Source organism: Ambystoma mexicanum, chromosome 2p (assembly GCF_040938575.1).
Source record: "Ambystoma mexicanum isolate Mex_15411 chromosome 2p, UKY_AmexF1_1, whole genome shotgun sequence".
Lineage (NCBI taxonomy): Eukaryota > Metazoa > Chordata > Amphibia > Caudata > Ambystomatidae > Ambystoma > Ambystoma mexicanum.
The window spans coordinates 1,474,708,819-1,474,736,023 of record NC_090923.1 but is presented as its reverse complement, the minus strand read 5'-3'; the positions used below and the strand labels follow the sequence as shown (position 1 = coordinate 1,474,736,023).

General features: G+C 48.7%; 1 protein-coding gene across 1 annotated transcript in view; it reads right to left on the bottom strand.

Moving 5' to 3' along the window:
• Positions 1-27,205, bottom strand: part of LOC138567643 (zinc finger protein 2-like) — a 563,467-nt gene that overhangs the window by 73,228 nt on the left and 463,034 nt on the right. Inside the window, exons 5-6 of the mRNA XM_069646107.1 lie at positions 25,932-26,033; positions 278-367 (exon numbers count right to left, since the gene is read on the bottom strand). Coding sequence (XP_069502208.1) covers positions 278-367; positions 25,932-26,033 — 192 coding nt within the window. The remainder of the gene's footprint in view (positions 1-277; positions 368-25,931; positions 26,034-27,205) is intronic.

The window sequence follows — 27,205 nt, the reverse complement described above, 5'->3', positions numbered from 1 at the left end:
ACCCACTACAGAAAATAACGTTTTGTACTTGGTATTAGGCATTCACTTTCCAAAGCTCTTGGAAAGCTAGATGTTTGAGAATAAATGCATTTAGAGAAGTTAGTCTGAAAAACCGTGCAATTGTAGAACTAAAAATACGAATCATTTGAAAGTGTGTAAAACATTTTAAATTAGGTTTTTTGAGACGAAAATGCAGAAACATGGGTAAATGGACCCGATCCAAGAGGTCTTATAAGGACCACCTTCCAATGTCAGCACGTGTATGTTTGTAGCTTACCCAAGTTTAGAGTGATGCCACTTTCTTCTCTTTTGGTGCAATGGTGATTCATCAAACTTGCTTCTAGCTCATCATTGTGAAGTGGAAATTCTGCAACTCAAAATACAAGTTATTTTTTATTATAAACTTTGAGTGGTGGTCCTCTTTACTGAAAACAACAGCGCATCAAATTAAATATTTCATGGTATCCTGATGTAAACCAGGGTAGAAGTAAAGAAGTACAACAAATGTTTGCTTGACTTTTTCCTAGAAATGGCAAAAAGCCTTACGCAGTGGATAATTTTTCATTATACATTTGAGAACAGAAAAACAAACATCTTTTGAAACAAGAAAAGGCTCCCCTTTTATTGCAGGATTTTAAATGGTACCCTTTATTTTTTGTGAATATATGATACCCATGCTGAATTAAATCCCTCTTAAATGTCTGCAAATACAGACACAGTCATAAGTCAAGGGCTCCCTAAGCACTTTCAACGTTTCTCCACTCACCTCGTGTCTGTTTTGTGGTCCAGCCTCAAAGACTTGCATTCAGATTCTGCGAGATTGGAGCAAGCAATGGACACACATTGGCAGAGAAAGGGAATGGGTCTGGGGTTTGAATGGGACAAGAGAGTGTGGACAGGAGGTTAATGAGATAAGGAGCTGGTACACTGAAGGAACGAGTAGCTTATCGGGGTTTTCTTGGACGGCTTAACATAGAAGTCAAAATAATAGGTTTGGAAAGTAGCTGCAGGCTACAAAGTGAAAAGTCAAGAAATGATACCATGTGCAACTAGGGGTTACTGTCTATTCCTTTTAGAATAGGTTAGGGCAGAGATAAAGCATGGGAAGAACGGACAGAGAAGAAGGCTGTTAGAGCAATCCAGTCCAGTTAACTTAAGATGAGTGTTTACAGATTTGGCCAAGTGGAATGAAATCCATGGCCAGATGCATCTGATATTGTGAAGATATACATGCCAGGGGCCACGTGTCTGCCCCACCCCCTAATAACCTCCAAAATAGGGTTACTCACCCAACCTTCAAGCTGTATGTGAGATCTCATATCCTCTACCCTGGCGAAGCAGGTATTGCATAGCCCATTTCCTTGCTGGCTGTGTAACATAACATCCTCTGTGTTTCAAATAAAACCCCCAAACACACTGACGTAGGGTCACATAATTAATCCTAAACAAGCCACCGTCAGAACCCTCTCAGCTCAATAATATTTAGCCCATAAATAGTGCCTTCCTAAAAACACTTCAGAGTTGTCTGGTATCATGATTGAGCTCCTTCATCTCTGACAGTAATCTCCTGGAGGACCACCACTCAAAGTTTTAGATAAGGATGAAGCACATTAACTTCCATTGTCAAAGACGTACATGATGAGTTTTGTAGTTTTGACAACACAGTCCTATTTCCATAGCTGCATAGATTGTTCAGCATCCTTTGATACAGTACACTACTCAATGCTCCACCAAACCAAAACATCCCCCTTTGGCATTAAATGAATAGTTACTCATCGTAGTGACTAACGTACTCTTAGTCCATAGTCCCCTTTCCTCGGGTGTCCATTCCTAGGAGCGGGAGACTGAACCTTATTCACCAGAAAATACCTTCTTACCCTTTAAATTTAGAGGCGCGTGGGGGCGCAGCCCTGGGAGCATGTGCTACCCTGGCTCTGCCCACCGGCGGCACACCTCAGTCCGCATTGACACGTAGACCATATTTAACATTGCCTAATGACACCAGAATTATTAGGAGGGAGGATGGTGGGACGTATGGAGGAAAGGGGACTATGGACTAAGAGTACGTTAGTCACTACAGGGATTAACTATTAATTACTCTTACGTCCCGTCCCCTTTCCTCCATGCTGTATGGGCGATTACAACTGAATGTAGCCCCAGGGTGGAGAGGAGACCCTCCTTAAGCAAATAGGTTCCTAAGAACCGCCTGTCAGAAGGCCGCGTCTGACTTAGAGCCAGTGTCCAAACAGTAATGCTTGCAGAAAGCCAACGGGGTGGCCCAGGTGGCTGCCCTGCTCATGACCTGCCAATTAACCTGCCGCTGGAAGGCAACGGGCGTGGCTTTGGCTCTGACAGCGTGGGCGTGCATGTTAGCCGGCAGCAGCTTGTGCTGCCCCTCAAAGGCCTCCTTCATGGCCAAAACCATCCATCGTGCAATAGAGACCTTGGATGCTTGATAGCCGGGCCTGGAGCCCCCAATGTTGACAAACAGTGCATCCGACTTGTGGAAGCCTTTGGTACTGTCCAGATAGAATTTCAGAGCACGTCTGACATCCAGACAGTGCAAGACTCTCTGAGTCTCGTCTTTGGGGTCAGCGAAGAACGTAGATAAGACTATTTCCTTGTTTAGATGGAACACGGAGGGTACCTTTGATAGGAACGTGGGGTATGCCCGCATGACCACTTTATCCTTGTAAAAAGTGGTATAGGGTTCTGAAGCCACCAGAGCCTGGATCTCGCTGACCCTGCGAGCTGAGGTGAGGCCCACTAACAAAGCGGTTTTAATGGTGACCAGCCTGATGTCCGCGGACGCCATTGGCTCCAAGGGTTTGTGCACCAAGGCGCCAAACACCACATTGAGTTTCCACACGGGGTGTGGCTTTTTGATGGGCGGGTAGAGCCTGGACAGGCCCGCCAAATGTCTCCCTCCTGACTATCAGTTTGGAAGAGGAGAAGACCTCTGCCTCAGAATTCCTGTAGGCCCCTATGACTGCCAGATAGGTGCAGCATGTGTCCACCTGTACGCCTGAGTATGCAAGGTGTGCCGAGAAGGAGAGCACATCATCCAGCGTGCACTTAAGGGGGTCGATCTCCTTAGAGTCTGCCCAATGACAGAACCTAGTCCATTTACTCTTGTATTGGCTCCTGGCAGCCCTGCTGCTGGCACCCTGAATGATTTCCAGGTTAGCCTGTGATAGGCTCAGGTGCTTGAGTGTGACCTGCTCAGGAACCACGCTGCAAGGGCTAACTTCTGTAGGGCAGAGTGGACGAGCCTGCCGACCTGCTGGGCCTGGAGATGGGCTTGCCCCATCGGAAGGTGAATGGGTGGTCTGTCTATAAGGCTGAGCAGTTCGGAGAACCATGGTCTCACCAGCCACCACGTAGCTATCAGAATGATGCTGAGGTGACAAGGTTCCTTTATCTTGCGGATCACCCTGTCGACCAGGGGTGTGGGAGGGAAGGCATACGCTGTCATGCTGTCCCACTGTATCTGGAATGCATCGCCCAGGGAGCCGGGGCCCTGCCCCTGCCAGGACGCCAACAGTTGGCACTTCCTGTTGTGCCAGGAGGCAAACAGATCCACTTGAGGATGCCCCATCTGATAAAGATCTCCAGCAGCACTTGGTCGTTCAATTGCCATTCGTAATTGTCCGCTCCCAGTCTGCTGAGACTGTTCGCTTCCAGGTTGACCTCCCCGGGTGGTGGACGGCCGTGAGGTAGATGTTGCTCTGTAGGGCCCATTCCCACATGCTGACCGCTAGTCTGCACAGTGGCGGCGACCTGGTACTCCCCCTGCTTGTTGGCATAGTACATGCTGGTGAGAGCTAGCCAGATGGCTTTGAGCTCCAGCCAGTTGATATGAGACTCCTGCTCCTGCCGTGTCCAGACTCTGTGTACGCTCTGGCTGTCCAGAGTGGCCCCCTAGCCCTCTAGGGAGGAGTCCATAGTTATGGTGACCTACAGGGCTGGCTCCCGGAAGGGTTGGCCGTCCGCAGGTTGCAGTCCCTCGACCACTATGTGAGGTCCGACTGGAGGGAATGAGGAATGTTGACAAGCTCCGCTTGGGAGTCCTGCTCCTGATTCCATGAGGCTGCAAAGTGCAGCTGTAATCTCCTCATCCTGAGTCTTGTGTGGGGTACGGCCAGTAGGACTGCTGCCATGATACCCAATAGATGTTGGTACCACTTGGCCGATGTCACTTCTCGGGTGAGGAAGTGAGTAGTGGCCCTCTAGATGGCAGTGATCTTGTCCTCAGAGGGGGAAAACTCTCTTGGAGCTCGTATCCCAGATGAGGCCCAGGAAGGTCAGACTCTGCATAGGCTGCAGCTGAGACTTCTTGAGGTTGATCGTAAACCCCAGGTCGTGGAGTGTATTCATAAGTGTGGAGGAAGTGTGGATAACTGCCACCGGAAATCTCACCCTGACGAGCCAGTTGTCAAGGTACGGGTAAATGTGGTGGCCCTAGGCCCTGAGGAGGGTTGCCACTGCATTCATGATCCTGGTAAATACCCTGGGGGCTGAGTTGAGGCCAAAGGGTAGCACCTTGTACTGGAAATGGCTGCCCATGATCCTGAAGCGCAGGAAGGAGTGATATGGTTGCCAAATCAGGATGTGTCCTTCAGATCCAGGGAGCACATCATGTCTCCCTTGTCTAACGTCTTCGCAATGATTTCGGGCGTAACCATCTTGAATCTTTAAAGAGGGAGGGTGAGGTTGAGGGTGGATAGGTCCAACACAACTCTCAGGCTAGCCTGGTTCTTCTTTTGTATGGCAAAAATCCTGGAATAGAAGCCCGAGACTCTCTGGGAGGTTGGGACTTCTTCCACTGCCTGGCTCTCGAGTTGCGGTCCCAATCTGTGGGAGTGGAGGGGAGGAGGGAGGAGAGGGAGGGACCGGTAGGTGGTACCCCGAGGATACTACAGAGAGGATCCAGGGGTCCTAAAAGTTTTGGCGGAAAAATTGCACGTGAAAGGCAAGCCTGCCCCCCACCGGAGACACGTGGACTGGAAGGGATGCGTCATGCTTTTTTTCCCTCTGAGGCTGCTGCGGAGGAGGGGGACTCGATAAAAAAAACCCTTGTCCCCCTCATTTTGTTGTTTGCGCTGGTGCTGACTCAGAGAGCGGTCAGGCTGCCTCGACATCCATTCCTGGAAGCCCCAGAACCCGCCGAACACCCGCCCCTTGTTGGAGCGTTGATGCGACTGGGTGTACACCTTGGGCGTGGCCTTCATTAGGATAAATAAAGACTTTGCCGCCTGTGAGCTGTTCTTCTTTTTATCTAATTCCTCATCGGTGGTAGAGTGAAAGAGGTCACTACTCTCGAATCGAAGGTCCAATATGCGTTCCTGGACAGCAGGGTTAAACTTAGTAGCTTGAAGCCTGGCCGTCCTTCTCATGTCCGTGGTGATGCATATGGCCTGGCTAGAGGTATCGATTGTGGGCCACAGTAGACTCCATGATGTCCTGCGTTACCAGCGTGGCTTCTTCTAGGCCCGCCCTGAAGCGTGCTTGGCTCTGCACCGGAAGTTCTGGAAGGAAGTCTGCTATTTCCTGCCAAAGCCTTTGGTTAACGGCTGCCAGCATGGCATCCGCGTTGGATTGATGGAGGTGTAGAGAGGCATTGGACTACAGCTTCTTGACGTACGCCTCCAAGATCTTCTCTTTACCAAGCAGTGCCAAGGACGAGGTGGCCGAGGACGACTGAGGCTTAGAGTAGAGTGATGGCGCAGCGATCACCGACAAGTGTGGTTGAGGGTGCGCCAACAGCAAGAGTGGATCCCCCTCCATCTGCCTTTACCTGGCGTTGAGGCGCCTATTGACAGGTTGGGCCGAGTGTGGCTTGAACCACCCCTTCTTGGCCAAGGAACATCTTTCTGCATCGGAATACCCATTATGGTAGGGGGTCATAGGGTGAGGACTTCCGGCAAGACCCCCTCCTCGGGCTGCTCTACCTCTGGTTTAGTAAGGCCCAAATATTCTGCCAAACCTGCAAGCCGTTCGTGGAAGCCCTTTGCGGACGACGGAGTATCAGCGTCCTCCTCCTTGTCTGAGTCCACCAGGATGTCCTGCTGGTCCAGAGCAGGTGGAGGAGTGCTAGGCGCCGTAGGCTGCAGTGTGGAGACTGGAGCCGGAGGCTGGTGCGGAGGCTGGTGTGGAACCACCTGTGCTGTGGGAGGCAGGGAAGCCGGAATCGAAGGAGCCGGCAGCGGGAGTAGCGCTGGGGCCTGGGGCACCGGAGCCATAGGAGGAGTGGCTATGGGCGCCGGTGGAGTGGCCGGAGGGAGCAAGTCCCTAACTGCATCCTGCAGGATGGCCCCCATCTGAGGGGTTCGCTTCAGCACCAGGAACCTTTCGAAGAACCTGTCATTGGAGTCTGAAGAGGTGGCAGGTGATATTGACGGAGTGGCTGGGGGCTACTTGGGCCAGAGCGCACTCTGTCTCGGTTGCAGGGGGAACCTTCCCTGCGCTGCTGATAAATAAACTGTATGCCACGTACCTGGTTGATACCAGTCCCACCTTGACACTCGTTCTCCCACCTGCTCCATTCCTAGGCGTGGCATCGGACGAGCGCTGGCTTGTGCGGCGGCCATTTTGTCAAGCTGCGTGCCACGTGCCAAAGTCGTGGTGCATGGCTCCCTGTGCTCGGCCTCCTCCAAGACTCTTGGTGGTGGAGCTACCCTGCACCTCATGCCGGGGCCTGGAAGGCGTATTGTCCTCCGCAGTGTTGCTGGTAGTGCTGCGTGCAGGTGCCCCCTCTGATATTAGGCCGGTATTAGGGCATTGCCCCTTGGGTGTACACTCGGTAAAAGAACCTTGCAGTCCCTCGGTACTGCTTCCTCCCCTCGGCCCTAAGGTCGTTAGCTGGACTAGCGTTGGTACATGTCCTGATGTGAGAACCAGAGAGGTTCCTCCCGCTCTGGCGCTTCCTTTGGAAGGAGTCCCCCTTACGGGGTGCGATGGAAAACAGCGGCCCTCCCTTGGGCCTCAATCTCTGTTTGGCAAAGTTCTTCAAGTCCTCTGGGGGTGACCTTTCAAAGAGCTCCCTCCACCTAGCTAGCCTGTTCTTCAGTGCGTGTGGAGTCAGTGCATCGCACGCTGTACAACCCTCCCAGCCGTGGTCGGGGCCAAGGCAGCGGAGGCAAAGAGCGTGGGGGTCAGACGTAGGAAAGAGCTCCTCGCAGGCTGGACACCTGCTGAATACCACTGAAGTCACCATGCGCCGGGGAGGAGCGTGGTGCTGCAGGACAAAGTACCTGATTTGAGAAAAAGAAGACAAAAAGATAGAAGAAGTATCCGGGGAAGAGCGCGTGGTATTGCATGGCCGAAGCCAAATCCAGGAGCGCTGGTGAAATCGGCCCGTTCCCGTTGACGCAGAAAAGGGGACTGAGGTGTGGTGCCGGTGGATGGAGTCAGGGTAATACATGCTTCCAGAGCTGTGCCCCGGCATGCCTCTAAATGTAAAGGGGAAGAAGGTTTGTTCTGGTGAAAAAGGTTGCGTCTACCGTCCCTAGGAAGGGACGCCTATACAGTATGGAGGAAAGGGGACGGGACATAAGAGTACAGGGCTGTCTATAGGTTACATTGTTTCTGCAGGTCTATTCTCAGTGGGTGCAAATGGAAAACTTCAATTCTGATTTACTCACCATATGGCATCACCCAGGGTTCAATTGTCTCTCCTATGTTGTTCAACATATCCATACAGCCTTTTGTGAGCTGATCAGAAACAGGAGCATATTCTATTCAACAGTAATCAAATACTCAACTATAAATCAAGAAAAAGAACTTCAAAACAAGATGTCACTTATCTCATTGACTAGCTTAGTAAATGTCGATATTGGCTGGTACAAGACAATCTTAAACTCAACTCTAAAAAGACACGTTTAGTTATTGTGGCTACTTCACCTGCTAAACTCCTTGTTCAGGAAGCAATGCTAGATCTTTCCAAGCTTAGAATCTCAAAGTCCCTCATTCCCAGTTCTAAACCAATTGACATTATCCTACATCATTTATACACAACACAGCCTACACTTCAAAAATAATGTTAAAGGATTACATTTTTCATTTCCAAATTAGAGCGAAGGTCAGGGGTTCAAGCCCTTATGATCCCAGATTAGATTACAGTAATGACCTCCTGGTGGGACTTCAGAATAGCCCTCCAGCACCAATGAAAGCTGCACTCCAAGCAGCTGATCATATAACTTTAAGGACATGACACCTCGACCATATCCCCAAGCTGTTTAACTTAACTTCCCAGATACTTTCTGACATACTATTTCAGGAGGTTGCAGAACCAGTCAGAGAAAGCAAAGCAATGCTTGGAAACTCTGAACTTCAATAAACCAAGCATTCTATGGAGGAGCCTAAATATCTGGAAGACTCTATTCCATGACTTAAGTTAGATTTCTAGACTTCCACATATGAAGAAAGATGTTTTAGGCTATTGATGGGAACAACAGAAATTCTTCTCAAGAACCCCAAATGCTTTGTCAGCTGCATAAAATGATCTTGACCTGCGGCCATTGATTTTCCATCTAACACATCAAACTGGTAATATCTTAGATCCAGGTTTTACATCAATTCTCGAAGTATCAGCAGAAATGCTATTCCCAATGATATGGTCTAATCACTTTGGTACTCTGTTTTATGGTAGTAAACTCCCCACCATTATATATCGACCACTAGAAGATCAGGTTAATTAATTTCAAGATCTTGATAATTAGTAGAAGAGGTAGTAGAAGCTAAAATGTCTTAATTGAAATTACATATGGCAACATCCTCTGACTTAAATGAGATAACTGAGCAGTTTAATAACTCATTTACTAAAGTAGTGAATAAACCGAATCTACCGTACAGAAGCATAAACCTAAGTATAGATGGCTTACCTAAGAAATTAATACTTTACTGCAAGCTTCCAGGAATTGAGAGAGGAAATGGTGAAGCTCACTTGATTCAGCAGTTAAAGGTCTTTACAAGAGACATAACCAGATCTATAAAGCTGTAGAAATAGAGGCAAAGAAACAATTTCTCTCTAATAGGATAGTTACTACAGGAAACATTACCAAAGAACTATTTATGATTTTGAGGGATTTGGGCAACGCACAAGCATTGCCGTCCACTCTTTGTCCACACCAGGTACTGGTTGACTAAAAAGTACAGAAAATCGAAACTATCTTCTCAAACTTGCCTTCTGATGGAAATCCTTTTCATTTGGCAAGGACCACCAAAATAGGCCAAGCTATGACTGATAATCAGCCTCCTTCTTAGGTGAGGTAAAGACATTGCTTTATTCTGCTTTCTGTTCAGGACCCCCATTAAACCTTTTCCCTCAGAAGGTTGCCAAAGTCCTTCTACAAACATTGAACAATCACATTACTGAGTTATTCAATCTATCTATGAGTTCAGGAATATTTCCCAACAAATGGAAAAAGGCAGTGATTCATCTGTTTGGATACTGAAATTCGTTACAACTTTTATCCTCCAATTCAAATCCCATTCCATGCTAAAATAAATGAAACAACCTGCCACTAATCAGCTTACAAGATTTTCCGAAGAACAAAGACTGTTTATTTGACAAAGCACAACTGAGCTTTCGGCCTGACTTCAGTACCTCGTTAGTAACACAAATCATGCTCAAATAATTGTGGACAACAGTAGATATAGGTGAATTAGTTGCCTTGATTTTACTCAATGTAAATGACCCTTTTGAGACTCTAGATCGCCAGCTGCTGCTTGCATGTCTAGAATCATATGGCCTAAGTGGGGCAATTTTAAAGTGGATTTCTTCTTACCTCACATCTTGTTCCAAACTGGTTAACCTGTATCCTTCTCCTTCTACGCCTTTGTGAAATGTTGTGACCCCCAGGGATCATACATGTCACCAATGTTGTTTAATCCTAATATGAAACTTCTGATGGAGCAGATTTGGCAAAGTGCCTTTTATTTTTGAAACTACAAAGAGAATGCAAAGAGTCTGTCTTGAGACAAGGCCACATCTGATGGAAACTTTTAACAGCATCTCTTAACCATAACTGATCGGATGGATAGTAACTCACTGAAGAATAATCCTGACAAAACTGAGATCACAGCAATCAAACTGGCGAAGAATCCATTGGGTTCTACATTGTGGCCACAATCGTTTGGAAACTGATCTTGTCCATCAAAGTCGGTAAGAAACCTGGGCCTGATTTTTCACTCTGGTTTTGCCACGGTTCCTCCAATTGTAAAAGCTTAACCACTTGTCCCATGTTCTTTCCTTTCCACATATGTTTTGTAACTCAATGTTTGACATTTTACATCATTAAACACAGAAAAAACTAAATCCACAAAAACACAGTGTATTCAACATCAAAGTCTCAGGGAATCCTCCCCATACCCACGGACAAATTTTATGCCTAAAGACATCCCCCAGACCTTCGGAGGAGGTATCTCTACTGCCCATCAACACGCCCTATTTTGCCGTGGCCGAAGACTCCCAGTTACAATTGACACTACCCCACTTTTTCGGGAAGAAAAGCAAAAGGACTAACAACAAGACATTACAACACAAGACACAATAGGAAATATTCACATCGCAGGCATTCTTGCGTTGCTTTCACCCCTCAAGCCCCTAAAGATATTGCGCGCTTGGTCGGGAAAACCCCAACAAGAAACAGGCTCCCCTTATATCTCTCGTAACTGGAGACCCAAGAAAGGGCCACATGCCTCTGTCTAGCACCCTCTTCAAACCCTTAGCCCTTAACAAGGCCTGCAGCCAGGCCCATCCCACTCACTCACTCTTTAGCCGCTGCTGCATGCAAGTCCTCCCCCAAACCGTGTCTCTCTACGAACTTCCCCCACTCCTCCATTTTATTTATTTATTTTATTGTGCATTTGTAAGGTGCTTATAAATCAAGGAAATGTGTTTTAAAGCCTCCACGACGGAGGTCCACACATTGTGAGCCATGTTTTTCCATCAACTGGACCTCGCACACCTTCTTAAGCCAGTTTCCCTTCTCTGGTATCCCTGGCAGCTTCCAATTCAGTGCCACCGTAATCCTTCCTGCCTGGAGCAGAGCCTCCCACATCCTGGGAAATCTATAAGGATCATATCCCACCAGTGGTATACCCAAAAGCACTGTTAGAGGTTCCAACGGAATCAGGATCCCTAGTATATCCTTGATCCAACTAAGCAATTCGGCCCAGAAAAATGTAATACGCGGGCACTCCATCACATGTGTATTAAAGTAACCAACTCCCCAGACCCCCTTGTGCATAGGGGTGAGAGCTCTGGAAACATCTTAGAAAGTCTCACCGGATACCTGTGCCACCCGTGGAGAATCTTAAAGTTGTACTCAATGGCATGTGTGGGGAGATTCCCATACAAGGTTACCCTATAAATCTTATCCCACAACTTTTCCGGTAATGATGCACCCAACAGTTGTTCCCAATACTCCTTAACTCTTCTCTTCCTCTTTGTGCGTAGGGTCAACAGGAACTGGTACAATTTTGAAATAATGCTGTTCCTAGCGTTTGCATTAATTCACTTAAACCGCCTCAAACGGAGTGAGATCCTTCACCACATTCTCAGCCCATTTCAGGTCCATCAGTAATCCCTTCAGCCTAATATACTGGAAAACTGGCAAACTCTCCTTCCCCAGCATATCTCTTACCTCCTCGTATTCCTTAAATGTACCTCCGTCCAGTAAATGAACCACCCTTTCCAACCCAGAGTCAGACCACTGCTGTGTCCCCCTAGAGTTCCTAGCAGCCAATCTAAAAGGATAACCCCACAGCGAACTCAACAGCGAGGGCCACATGGACAGCTCCCTAGAAGTTGACCATACTCTCCAAAGTACTCCAAGAATTGGATGGTCGTGCACCGCAACAGTTATGTCCATAAATAATCCCTCCCCTTTTTCGGGAATGTTACACAATCCTCGAGAATTCCTAAACTCCTCCGACATATGCTACAACATGACTCATTTCAGCAGCCTTAAAGTACAAGGAAAAATCCTGGAATCTGAACCCCCCCATGCGCCTTAGGCAGACAGAGGGACTCCTGTGCTATCCTTGCCCTCCCCGTCTGCCAGACAAACTTAAGATAGATAGGTCACAGCCCTTTAAGGAAACCCTTGGGGGGATAGATGGGATCATCTAAAATAAAAATAATAGCCTTGGGAGCACTTTCATTTTCACCACCGTCATCCTCCCCGCCAAAGAGAGCGTTAACTCCGACCACCAACTCAAGTCTTCCCTCACCTCTGCCACCAGTGGGTCATAGTTAAGTCGATGCAACCTTTCCCTAGAAAGCCTATCCCTCTGACCCCCCTCCCGCTTCACCCCTCCCCCAGTGGAAGAAGAAAAGATTTAGAGTAGTTCATTTTCAGCCCTGCACACCTGCCATAGTTACTTAACATCTTCATCAATGCTGCCAGTGAACTCCTCTCGTCCTTAAGGTAGCACGGCACATCGTCTGCAAATAGGGAGACCTTAAACTCTACCCCATCAACCTCTATACATCTAATCCCCTGGGTTGCCCATATTACAGTTGCCAATGGCTCTATAACCAAAGCAAAAAGAAGGGGGAAGAGGGAGCAGCCCTGCCTTGTACCCCTGGTTAGTGGAAACTCCTCAGACTACACACCATTCACTGATACTGTCACCTGTAGAGGGCTCCTACCCACTGCCGAAAATTGGCCCCAACTCCCATTTTAACCAATCAAAAGATCTCTCTGAGTCAAGCGACACAAAACAGGCCAGAACATTTCCTTTCTGTACCCAGTAGATGAGATTAAGGGTCTTGCGGACATGATCCGCCCCCTGCCAACCCTGACAAACCCCACCTGGTCTGCGAGAATTAACTTCAGGAGGAGCTTATTTAGACTATTTCCCAGAAGTTTCGCTAGAATTTTAACATCGATATTCAGAAGCGAAATAGGCTTATATGAGGCACAGCTACTGGGGTATTTCACCTCTTTTGGGATAACCGATATCAATGCCTACAGCATTGTCTCAGGGAGAGCCTTCCCAGACAGCACCTCATTGAACACTCTAGCTAGTATCAGAGCCAATACATATTGAAACATCTTATAAAAACACATTGTAAAGCCATCCTCCCTGGGGGACTTCCCACTTTTCATCCCCTTTTCACTTTTATGGTAGCAATGACCTCCTCTACCCCAATGTGGTCGTCCAACGCCTCCGCTTCCTCCAGCGAAAGCTGCAGCAACTCCAAGCCCTCCAAATACGTCTGACCCATCTCCAGGGTGGTCTCACTCTCTGATGTATAGAGGGTTGCCTACAAATCTGCAAACTTTCCCGCAATTCCTTTGTTACTCCTAATCTGTGTCCCCTCTGCATCCTGTATCACGTTCACCTTTCTAGACTTAGTTTGGGCTTGCAACCTCCACACCAGAAGTTTTTCAGATGCTCCCCCTTCTCATAGTATCTCTGCCTGAGATGTTTGACCACCCAGTCCATGTTGTAGGCTAACAACTCCTTTAGTTCCGCCCTACAAGTTTGCAGTTCCCTAAGTCTCCCTGAGTCCACTCCCCTGTCCGCCCCTCCAAGGGGTCTCAACTCTCCTATCCGGCTCCAAAGCTGCCTTTCTTTCTCCTCATGCTGCTTCTTGGCCCGCAAACCCATCTCTATCTGTACCCCCCTCATTGAGGCTTTAAACCCCTCCCACAGCACATATGAGGAAACCTCCCCTGTGTTATTGAACTGCAGATACTCTTTGATCCTCTGCAGCAGTATTTGTCCCGCTTCCTTCTCCCTGAGGAGGAAGTAATTGAAAATTCAGCACCACTGCCTATGCCCCCTGTCCCTCACTCGCACTTCCACCACCACCACCACCACCACCACCACCAAATCATGGTCCGACCACGGGACTGCCACCGTTGTCATCCTCCGAACCTCTGATACTGTGTTTACCTCCACCAGCAGCCCATCAATCCTAGAGAAGGATTTGTGTAACGCTGAGAAAAAGGTAAATGGTGCTTGCTCTGCCCCCTAGCACCTTCACCTCCCACACATTCACGAGACTGAACCGAGTGTTGGTTTCCTGAAACTTCTGCGACTCTCCCTTCCTGACATCTTCCATTCTCCCCCTCTTCACACTCAGCTGATCCATCTCAGGGTTCAGAACCATATTAAAATCCCCTCCGACCAAAATATTGCACGCTGTAAATTGTTGGAGGCACCGCCCACCCTCTCCCAGCAGTGTCCCTGCCCAGTATTTGGGCAGTATATCCACACCAAATTCACCATGACACCATGCCTCTGTCGCTTTACAAACAGAAATCGCCCCTCTTTATCCCGCTCAATATCCATTTTCTGGAATCTACGGTCGTCCATCCCAACAGAATGGCAACCCCAGCCTTCTTCCTACCAACCCGCGACGCAAAGTAGGAGTATGTGATCGCCCCCCTACTCCTTAATCTCTCCTCCCCTCTAATAAAGTGAGTCTCCTATACACAAAGGACCCCCACTCCTTGTCTCCTAAACTCCCTCATCAGTACTGACCTCTTGTAGAGGGAGTTAAGGCCCATAACATTCAGGGAGCCCCTTGTCAACACAATGCTTTCACTCCCCATAAAAAAACAGCATACATTTTTCTCGTCCTCTTCCACCCATCCCCACTTCACCCAACCAATAAACTTACTCAGGGCAGCAACAGCCATACCTCCAAGGTCCACCTCAAAGGACACAACAGGAAGGACAACAAGACGACAAAAAACAAAAGCAAAGCACAACCCCATCTTAAACACGAACCCTGCCAAAATGTGAACCTCCCCAGCCAACCCCTGCCCCAGTCGAGGGAACATATGGCCTTTAAATAAGGCATGCTCCCCTAGTCTCCTTACTGTCCCCCGTACACACATCTTCTGCACGGTATTCCCTGTTCCCCACCAAAGGGAGGTCTAGCCTGAAACCAGCACACCCGACAGACCATACTTGGGATGCCCGCAACCCCCATCCCCACCCACCTCGCCCCACACTGTTGGTACATAGAGCATACAAGAGAGCATCAGTGCCGTTCTCAAGAGTCTGACAACCCCCAGGGCACTTTTGGTGAGATGGTATTCAGTCTGCAAAACTTCCAAGCCCCTTGGACCCTCTGTCGATCACCCGGCTTCCCACGGCTGTCCGCAAATGCCTTGTCACCAGGCGGGGTCTCTCGGAAACCAGTTCCCCAACATGAAGTTCCTCTCCCACCCTCTGTTTATCTCCTCCGTAACCAGTTGATACCTCATGCCTTCCCATTAGAAAATGAGAGCAAAAGGATAACCCCAACGGTGCAAAAGAATAACCCCAACGGTAGCGCACACTTTTGTCCCTCAGCCACTGAGTCAAGGTGGCGCACTTTCTTATGCCTCATTAAGGTGTAGCCCGAGAGATCCTCATAAATGGCCACTCTTGATCCTTCAAATTCAAACAAAGCCATTGCCTTCGTCTTCACCAAGATACAGGCTTTGTCCGTGTAGTAATGGAATGTCACAATCACAGAGCACGGCCCCCTACCTCCTCCACCCGATCTGTGCCCTCTATCAAGAATCACTGCTGGGCTCTCCTGTGACTTCAGGACCAGTGCCAGGATCACCTGTATCTTAACGACCAATGCAGTCGAGGATTACCCCTCCTGTTCTTTGATTCCAAAAAATCTCAAATTACACTGCCTCTCCCTATTCTCCATGTCGTCAATATTGAGCCGTAATTCGTCCTTCCTCTGCTCGAACTCCAACAGATGCTTATCAAGCTGGGTCTCTTAAACTGCCACCGACGTTTGGTTTGCCTCAAGCCCCTCTAGTCTCTCCTCCATGCTCTCCACCTTTCCAGAGAACTCTGTCACCTTGGTATCAATATCTGTTTCCATGCCTCTGATTTCCTCCAAACTTACCTGAATGCTGCTCTTAATGGCCCCAATCTCTGTGTCCTGTGTCCCTGTAGCCTGGTCTTCCTTGAGTATCACCATCTCCCCCTTCCCATTATATCGGTAATTGTCTAAGGTATGTTTCCAGCTTATCCGAGCTCCCGGAAATGCTGTTAATGACCCCCCACAGCACCTATGCTCCTACCGCCTTTGCGCCTCCCTCTGTGGGCCCCCGACTTGGAGGGCAGCCTGCCAGCAGCAATCTCCGCCAACCGCCAACTCAGAGGCATCCCTGCTCCACTGCAGCTCTCCAGGGGTTTTCCTGGGTGGGAGGGGCTCTAAGGGCGTCTCCACAATCTTCTACCTCTACTGTCACCAGGTTTCCACAACCTCCAATGCTCCGAGGGTCACCTGTGTGGAGGGGCTGCCATTGGACCCACACCCCCCAGCTCACGTGCTGCGCTTCATGAGAGATTCCAACTGCAGGCACACATCCCTCTCAGTAGCTGCCGGGGTCCTCCTCCTCTGAAGCACATTGACCCCTCCTCCCCCGCAGCCTGTCAGCTCCGATCTCTTCACTCTCCAACACCTCGACTTCCTTCTCAACCCGAGGTCTCCCAGCTGCATGCCCCCCCATCACTTCGGCTTCTCCGCTTGCTGCGTCAGTGTTTTATGCCATACAATGGGACCCCCGAGCTTCCTGTACTGCTGCCGGCATGAGTCAGCACTGTTCACAGGACGTTTTTGGTAGTAGAAGATCTATATTATCTGAAAAACTACAGCTATATAATCCTGGCAGAACACTCAGTCTCATAATTTTTATCTCTTGAAGGTTCAAAGGATCAGGAAATCGAGAGCCGGTAGAAGAGTTTTGTCGTATCAGGCAGCTGTAAAGTGGAATCCATTACCCCAGTGGTTACGCTCCGCATAAAACCTGCTAACGTTACACAAGGGCCTTAAGACATGGCGCCACATCAAATGTGGAGTTCCACAGGGCTTCTGCATCGCACCCACGCTTTACAACCTCTTCACAAGGCCTTTTTTCAGCATCCTTGACTCCTTGTGCATATTGTATACCAATTATGCGGATGACAGACAGGTGCTTATCCCACTCACTGGGGGCTATGAAGCAGATATGAACACACTCACCACCATTTACTCTACTATCCAATATTGGATGGCAGACAACTGGCTTTGCTTCAATAGTGAAAAAACTGAACTTCTGCTCATTGAGTCACCCACCACCCTGGGCAACCTCGATCAGCAGTACTTATCTTTTACTATTGATAACATCCCCATCAAGGTGTCCAACAACGTTAAGACACTTGGGTCCTCATAACAAGGTATGCCGGTAAAAGCGGGTGCATTACCGGCATGACGGAACGAGTGGGTCCGTGCTCGTATGAACCCGCTAACAGCGGGTGATTACGAGTGCGCGGGCATGCGCGTTCCCCCATGCCGGTAGTGCCAATTCTGCCATGCCGGTAAAGTGCCACCAACCCCCTCATACTGGCATTGTGCGGCCCGCCCATAGCGTCACCGCCTCATACCAACACCTAAATACCGGCACGGTAAAACCGGCACAGTATAACCGTGTACGTAAAATCCAGATCCGGAAATCACGTCATCGCGCAGGAACAGCAAACGGGCCGCCGGCCATCTTTAAAAACAGAATCCATTGTCATCCTCCATTACCACTACTACACCCGTGTTGTTGACTGCCAAAACACAACCAGGATGTCAAAGGCCACCAGAAAAAAGCACACAAAGGAAAAGGAAGCAGCGCTTTTCAGATGCTGAATTGACAATGCTAGCGGACACCCTACAACAGCATGCTGACATCATCCAAAGCACAGACCTGAAGCATGCGGCCAAAACCCGTAAAAAACAGGTGTGGCAGGAGGTCGCTCAGAGGGTAACAGCAGTGGGGAGCACCCCAAGGAGCGTACGGGATTGCAGAAAGCGCTGGGACGACCTCCACCTCCGGGTCCGGAAGATCCTGGCGGAGAACCGGAGGGCCGCAATGGCGACAGGCGGTGGCACACACTCCCCTGTTAAGCTCACCGCATGGGAGGAGATCGCAAGTGGATTCATCGACCCAGAATCCATAGAGGGGATAGGAGACCAGGAGTTCGGGGCAGCTACTACAACAGAGGAAGGTGAGTGAACCATCACATCCACCTATAACAAAACAAGATGTGACACAAGTGAGGTGGAAGTCAGATTAGGCAAGGCAATTCCTTTATCCAAGGCAACATCAACTCACCAACAGAATACTGATTGCCACCCCCTGCACCACATGCATGCTGAGTGAAATATGTAATCCCAACAGAGGTGCAACATGACCCATCCATGCCCATGTCCCCCCCACACCTAGACAATCCAATGCCACCAGCCATGCAATCATTGCCAACATGTCCCCTCAGTACACCAAATGCCACACAACAGAAATTAAATCATGCCTGAATGTATGAACATATGACACCGCAACAAATCACAGCTGCCATTTGGCAATCTCACTGATGACCTGCATCTCTTCTATCTCCCAGGCACCGATGAGGAAGGTGGAACCCAGGATAGGGGGGCAAGCACATCCAGTGCACGCAAGGGGACCAGGGCCACCGCAACCCCCTCCTCCCAAGAAATTGCCTGCCACCACTCCCAGTGTGCCACGCAAGGCATCAACCCTGCAGGGGGCACCTGCTGCGATAGTGTAAGCTGTACCGCTGGCCACCACGGACGTCGTGTCCACAGAGGTGGTTGAAGAGGCCTAAGAATTTTCGGGAATGCCCAGCCCAACCCCCATTGGCCCCCCTCCCCACCTGCGGAGACAGAGAGCCTGGATGACCCATGTCTCCATGACTCCGACCTTGGAGATTCGGACATCGGCATCTTCGAGGAGGACAGTGCCCAGGACGAGGGCCCCACGCAGGTGCCTGCCACCACCCTGCCTTCCACCACCCTGCCTTCCACCACCCTGCCTTCCACCACCCCACCAGCCACCGGTACACCTGCGACTGAAACCCCCTTTGAGGTCCGTCTGGCAAGGGTGGAGGCCCGCCAAGACGAGATGCTGCAGATAATGCGACAACAGTTTGTTGCCGGTAATGAGGCCATGAAGGCCATAGCCACGGCCATTGCTGCGAATACAGCTGCCGTGGAGGCGTCCACGTCTGCATTCAGGCAGTGCATGGGGTCACTGACCGAGGCCCTACTAGCGAACATCACGCAAGTGCAGCAGCCACACCATGGCTCAGCAAGGGGATTGACAATTGACACCTCCACCACGTCAACCCCTTCCACCTCGGTTCAATCAAGCCCTGTGCGCTTAACGCACAGGAGCGCACGGCCATGGCACCCCCAGACCCAAAAGTCCCAAAGAAATGACATTTTTGGAAATGAAAAAATGTGAGGAGGAACATTGGTGAAGGCAACACTGTTTGTTGCACACATGGGGACATTTGGGATCTGTGGGTTGGGTGAGGGAGTTTGTTGGGCTATTCACTGGGCTCTGTGGGGTGGGTGAGGGAGTTTGTTGGGCTATTCACTGGGGTCTGTGGGGTGGGTGAGGGAGTTTGTTGGGGGGTTCTGGGAGGGGGGAGTGGGCACAGCTTTGCACTTACAGATAATACACAAGTTTTCAGGAGAACAATCCATGGCTGGAGAGTGTTATTTTTTGTGTGCATCTATTTAATGTGTTACGGTGTTCAGTGTCCAAATAACAACATTCCCTTTGTGCATGTTCACATTGGCCCAGTGTCTGACTGACAAAAGTCATTCATGGTCCCTGTGTCTTAAAAGTATTCGTCAATTAGTGCTTGGCGTACAGCATGGCCGTCCCATGCATCACGTACTGGCAGGGGGGCTCCTTCGCCTCTGTCTCCATCCCCTTCATCCTCACCCGGCCAATGAATGTCAATGTCAGGTGGCAGTGGTACATTCCTTCGGACGCACATGTTGTGCAGCATGACACAGGCCATGGTGATCTTTGCCACCTTCTCAGGACTATATAGGAGTGCCCCACCAAACCTGCTTAGGCAGCGGAACCGCGCCTTCATCAGGCCAAAGGTCTGCTCAATCACAACACGGGTAGGAGTGTGCACACGATTGTACTCCTCTTCATGGCTGTTCTGCGGGTTCCGCACAGGGGTAAGTAGCCACGGCCTCAAAGGATATCCACCATCACCTGCAAGCAGATACAAATAGGTGTGTGTCACTCTGAATTGCCACCTTCAGGGTGCATGGTCATGGCAGCAGCTATTTGGTGTGGGCATGCACATGTCCCTGTACGTGTACAAAGTAGTCACCTATATGCAATGTATGCTGTAAAGAGGTGTGGTACACTGGTTGGCATTGGATAGACGATGCAGGGTGTAATCATGCATGCTGAGGCAGATGTGCTGTGGTATTGCGCAAATGTTTACCCTCCAATTCATGCTGTATACTCTTTACTATGCATGGTCACACTAGCCGCATTGCCAGAGTTGCCACCCTATTCAGTCATGCATTGCTTGCCATCACCATGGTGCCCCGGTTGTGCCTCTTACTTGTTGACATCCATATGCATTATTTGTGAGATGTGGACCAGTGATGTGTCATGTTCCGTTTGGCTGGTTCAGGCAAGGAGTGTTTAGCTCTGCATTCATCATCCACTCACTGGCTATTGCCACCCAGCTGCACTATTCCCCCCCCTTTCCTTCCCTGCTGATCTATCCCCCCCCTTTCCCACACGGGTGCAGTAGCCCACCCCTTCTGCATCTGCATACATGAGTACCCCACGGCATGCCCATGGCCCTGTTGTGCATCTCACCGAGCAGCCAGGCACGTGGTCCAGCATGTCGCTCCATGTGACGGGGTAGCGTGGAGTTGCGCAGTACCATGGCATCATGTGTGGATCCAGGAAATCGGGCGCAGCAATGGGTGATGATCTTGCTGGAGTCCCATACCATTTGCACATTGATGGAGTGGTATTGCTTGCGATTGCGGTACACCGCCTCTATGGCATGGGGGACTACCAATTCCACATGGGTGCAGTCGATGGCACCGACACAATAGGGCATGCCTGCCAGTGCATGGAAGCCTACTTTGGTTTCGGCTATCTCCTGGCCAGTCCGTGGTAGGGATATATGGGTGCTTGCGAGCTTCAGGAGGCCATCCAGCACTTGGTTCAGCATGCGTGAGAATAGTGGTTGTGAAATGCCATGCAGCTGTCCCACTGTGTGTTGGTAGGTGCCTGTGGCCAGGAAGTGTAGCACAGACACCACCTTTAGTAGTGGGGGGATGGCAGTGCATATTTGTATGTGGCTGGCAATGTCGTTCTGTATCATGTCCACTATGGTGGTAATGGTGTCACAGTCCAACCGGTACAGGGTGTGGATCTGCTCAGGGGTTAGGTTGAATGGGCTGAGTCTGGTGCGAGGGATTGGTGGCTGCCTACGAGGCACTGGTGGCTGTGCTGGTGGTAATTGCTGGTCCTGTCTCACCCTCCTTCTCCTCCTGCGTCTCCTCTGTGCTGCTTGTTCTTGCTGCTGCTGTTGTTGTTGTTGTTGCTGTTGTTGCTGTAGTTGTAGCAGTATAGGCATGTCCTCCTGCACCATGATTGCAAATGCTAGTGGTAGCATTTTGGTGTAGGAATGGGTGTGGTGTGTGGGTGTGCTCCTTTTGTACTGGGCCACTCTACATTGCCTACACCTGTCGGGGAGTTGTGGTGTGTGGGTGTGCTCTGTGTATACTGGCACAGCCTCCATTGGCTCCACCTGTGGGGATTGTGTGCACCTCTGGCAGCTGCCTTGTATCTTGCTTGCTGTTTGCGGGTGGTCCGCGATGCCTGTTTAGCCGGCATCATGCAGCCCGTTATTACCGGGTTCGCGATGCCGGTATTTGCATGTTTGCGTGGGTTGTGATTGCCCCCTATTACCGGCATGCCGGTATTTACTGCCTGGAGAGGCGCGTGTACGCTATTAGCGGCACAGTAAATAACGTTGCCGTAAATACCGGGTTTGTGGGTCAGAATGCTACGGTACGTTAAATGATGCAGGTATTTACATACCGCATCATTTTTCACTTACCGGCATACCTCGTAATGAGGCCCTTGGAGTCTACTTAAATTCCAATCTAACCATTGACAGACAGGTTAATGTCATCGCCTCCTCGTTAGCTTATTACTTTAAAGTTCTTAACGCAGAAAGACCCTTCCTATCACGCCAGAATTGCCTCACCATTGCCAGGGCAATAATTGGATGGAGGCTGCATTAATGTAATGCCCTTCTCATAGGAAACTCTTGCAAAAATCTGCCCAAACTCCAACTGGTTCAAAACAACGCCCTCAGGGCGGCCCAGGCACCTCAAGAAAATACCACATCTCCGAAGTGAGAAAGCAGGCCCACTGGCTCCCAGTCAAAGAGAGAATTGTGTTCAAAACCCTTGCACTCACTCACAAATGCCTCCATGAACTTGCACCCCCTTACTTGGCTCAAAGAATCACCATGCGCACTGCCACAAGACCTCTGAGGAATAGATACTGCAATATGATTCTCACCCCCAGGACTCATAAAGTCCACGCCAGGGGCTCCAGCTTTCCTACATTGACCACTACCTATTGGAAAGCACCCCCCACTCACCTAAGAATGATAGAGTCTCACCAAGCATTCCGCAAAGCAATCAAAACCAAGCTTTTTGTCTGAAAGTAAAATTTCTATGATCACCGTGTTTAATGACATCACTGTATTAACTATCTGTATGTAACTCGTACCATACCTGTATTGCATGTAGTTTCTACCTGTAACCAAGAGACCTTTGGTCGCCCGTTAACAAATGAATCAAAATTCCAAGACATTTCTTGTAACAGCGCCTCATTGCATCCGGGCTGCAAGTGCGCTATACAAATGTGAATAAATAAATAAATACATATTCCGATCATTATCGCTGCCATGACTCCTCCTCAACCACCTGCGATAGTGCCCTGATGCTTTTCGGTGATAGGTGTGCTCTATAAAGCTAAAATAAAAAAATACAAGTCTGCCTTCAAAATCCGATCTTGGATTATAGTTAGCCTTTTTTCCATCCCACCGTCTTTATACCTCCCCCTGCTTCCCCCGACCTTGTACCCTGCTTCTGCCACACCCCCTGTCTGTCTCATAGCTACCCACCTGGGCCAAGGTCCTGCTTTAAATTAGGTCTTGTTATCTGCTTTCATTCCTATCCTGGTCACTTCTTGTTTTTTTTAGGATGCCAACAGCTTTGGGCCTGTGCGCCCCACTTTTACATGGTTTCCTTTTCTGGCTGCTTTCCCTTTTCGCACAACCTTCCTAACCACGCCACCAAGGGTTTTCCAAGTAGTCTGATGGCCTAAATAAGTGGACATATTTTTGAGCACAGACTATTACACACTTCCTATTATACTGAATGTTTTGTGTATACACTAATGCCTCCCCTCCACATTATTTACCAAGGCCCTGCATTTCTTGATTGCTTCATTAGTGTTATAGCTGTGCTTTATAAAACCATATAAATAAATGTTGCTGATACAGGGCAAAAGGCACATATGACTGATGGAATCAGCACTAACATTTCTAGCAGACTGTAAGAGTCTGCCTGGACAAAGAGATGAGGAATGTGGGGGCAGTGAATGATCAGAAGTAAAGCAATTCTGCTTTTAGAAGTTCAGAATGAGACACTGTAGGGCCATCCAGTGGCAACATGGTAGAGAGATAGTTGGTCACTTTCACTTGAAGGAGCAAAGTAAAGATAATGTGCATTATCAGTGAACACTTGATAATTAAATTTGAATGATGTGGTGACTTCCTCAAAGAGGTAGTGCAGAGTGAGAAGAGGAGGGAATCCAAAACAGTTTTTGAGGGTCACCAGCGTACAGATGGTTGAATATCACGATGCAGACTCTGAATTGGCCCAAAACAGAGTGGTGGGAAAGAGAACAAAGTGAGTGTTTTGCACAAATGACGAGTTTGCTCAGGGAATCTAGGAAGATAGCTTGGTGGACAATGTTGAAAGCTGCATACTGGTGCTGCAGCCCACAGGCTGGCTTCTTAAGGATTTTAACAAAGAAATGAAAGATAAGGATTGTGTCTTGAAAAAAGTGTGGATGTTAGCATTAACCTTGGGGATGATGTCTGCATCCCGGACAGCGTATTGGGGGGTCCTACTTTTTCATGTTGGTCTACAGGCCATTGTGTCACCTGATCCCAGGATACCCGGCATATAAACCTGTAGAAGTATATTTGTGCTAAGACACTACTCAGTACAACTGCCTCTAGACCACTGAGAGCTGCCATGATTGGATTGCCATGCATGTGAAGGGGGAATCACAATCTGAGTGCTGCAGGTGCCATTCTCCCAGTTTCCTTCATGACACCGGAACAAGGCCAGCTTCTTGCTACCCCACCACTGGCTCATGATAAGACCATATTCAACTAAGTGAATGCACATCTTAACATGCTTAATCCTGGACACCCTTTCCTGCCAGTATCCTTTGTTCTTATTCTCTTGTTCTCACTTTTTCCTATGCTTTCACTGTATCTCTACTGGATCATTCTCCTTCCTTACCCTGTTTACCAGTTACTTGCTATCCTGGCACCGAGGCCTTACCCTCCTGCCTACTCCTCCCACTTTTGTGACTTCTATCCTGTTTTCTCTCTTCTTTTCCTAATCAGTGTCTGATTCACTCCCGTGCTAGTTTCAGAATCTTACTTCCAATACCTTTCTGCTCAGCGTTTTTCTCTTGGCACCTGATTACCTGTCAGTCATCCATATACAGCGTTTTGCACTATTCATACACCACATGAAGCGTGGGAAGCTGGAAACAGTTGAGTGGGAGCAGGAAAATTGGTGGACTCTTCTGTGTGAAATCAGGGAGTGGCCAGCTGGGGCTTGCTTTGTTATCTCAACCATAACATGCTGTACGATGGCACCTCAAAGTGGCAGTCACACTCCGGTCATCACTGAAAGAAAGGTACCAGCGAGACCTGGTGCACAAACAATTGCCAAGGAGTATTAGGAGAAAGGCTTGTGAAATGCTAATTCACACAGAATGGATAAAGTGCTGTGAGACTGGCATAAATGACTGAAGAGACGCTTGCCGCTACTTGGTTGCGGCGGATCATGAGTAGTGGTAAGGCTGTAATTCCCCATTTTTTAAAGAGTCCATAGGACTCAATGGGGATTTTCTGCCCCGCGCCGGCGGTAATAGTGGCGATAACAGGCGGAAAGCTGGATTTTTACCTCCAGCAAAAAGTTGGAGGTAAAACTGCAGGGAATAAAATGGACGAGTCAGATGGGGAATGGGGACAAATCCTTGGCAGAGGCAGAGTACGATGGGTGAGTGTTTGTGAAATGGAGAAAAGTGGGGTGAGGGATGAGGTGGCCAAGGGATGTGTGCATATTTGAAATTTCAACTAGGATGGTGTTATGGAGAGTGTAATGACGGAAAGAGCCAGGTAAGTTGAGCAACACTTTAATCTTCAACCTGAACAGCCGTGTGACTCTCCAGCTCCCTCCCCGTCTTTTCGCCCCGTTCAAAATCCCCTAACGGCTCGGCACGAGCATGGAATTCTCAGGAGAATTCCACGCTCGTGAAGAGAACACAAGCCGGCCGAGCCATTACAACAGAGAGCTCTTGAAATAACAATGTTTCAGGGGAGAATCTTAGTTTTATTGTAGAGAGCCCCCAGGGGTGTGCACTCTCAGTAACGGCAAAACATGCAATCCTGACACCGTTCCCGAACTTCCATGCATTCGAGAACAGCGTCACGATCACATCACGGAATTACATCACAACAGATGGTGGACAAATCATTTATGCAGCTTGGAGATTGGAGAGCATTTTCCTTTATAAAGAAAGTAGGGATTGTAGGTTGCTGAACTATTGCCAAGGGTGATCATGGAGGAGCAGATACAAAGGACCAGATGCATCTACAGGGCTACACGTAGAATGCCCAGTTTCAGCATATAGGTTGGAGGAATCTTCCCAGGGGTGGGGTGATATGACATTTGCACTGGTGGGTTTCCATGTCAACGCAAAGTGACCGGAACCGCAGAGAAATCAAAGTAAGCAATGTTTACTCACGTGTGCAATTGGCGATGCTTTCTCGACTCTTACATTCAAGGTCTTCTATAGAATGCATCTGTCCTTCTGTTTTAATGTCTAATGAAACAACCGTTGACATTTCTGCAAAGCAAGTTATGAAAGAAATACAATCTGTGAAATATAAATGTCTGGCAGAAAATCTATCGATGTTGCTTTTACATAAAAGTATTGATTTAATAAAATGGTAAATGAAACAATTTTGATGAAGAATGAATCACACGAAAAATTAAGTTATCAGCTTCCATTACTATAGAGCCAACACAGATGTGAAAGTACACATTTCGACTCCGTAAAAGCGGAAAGACGTCACATATTGGCTATTGCTCATAAATTCTAGCAATAAATCTTTTGAAGATAACAAGGAATGACAAATACAATTTTACAGATTAATCTGGATTCTGGAACTTGAATAACATTTATGTTACTAAAGAACAGATAATGGCCGTCTTGAGACTGCTCTGCGTCTTTAACGCCTGAGCTTCCGCCGTTTATAAAAACAGTTCGTGGGTAGAAGTTGGCTAGTAACATTTATTATAAAACCTTCCAGCAAAGACCTTATAGCAACACAATCACACACCAGCTGGCTTTCTGGCCATCAAACACTTGGTGATCTTTGCAACAGCCACCCTTCCATACACATATATTACATGGCCACGGTAGTGGCCATGTAGTTATGGTTAAGTTGCTGTTTCCATAGGAAGAGCACTTTTTGGACGGCTTATAACTTCGCTCCCCCTGGACGAATCCTCACCAAACTTTGCAAAAAAAAGTATATGGCCCACTCTGAATTTTTTTGCAAAGTTTGGTGAGGATTTGGTGAGGATTTTTCCAAGAGACATAATGGGAAAAAATTTTGCTCACGCCTACAGCCCAAACCGCTGGACGGATTTACACTAAATTTGCGGCAGGAGCGGCGGCTTGATCCCGAAAGCGTGCTTTGCTTTATTTGGTGTAAATCCGTCCAGTAGTTTTTTAAAAAAATGACAAAAATGTAAGTGAAAACAATTAGTGATATCTGTGTTCGCTTCACGGACACACTTCCCTGTTCAATCCGCAGACAGGACGGTGATTGGGCAGGCAGCTTGCATGATGTCCGCGGACATCTGACGTGCTCTCTCATTGGATGAGGTGAAAGCGTGCAGTGCGTCTGGCTTCAGAGACGCCCGCCATCTTTGTTCCTCGCCGCCTGCACAGTAAGTCTTGTGTCTGTCTCCTGTTCCTCCCACCCCCGCTCATGCCCCGTGTGTCCTTCT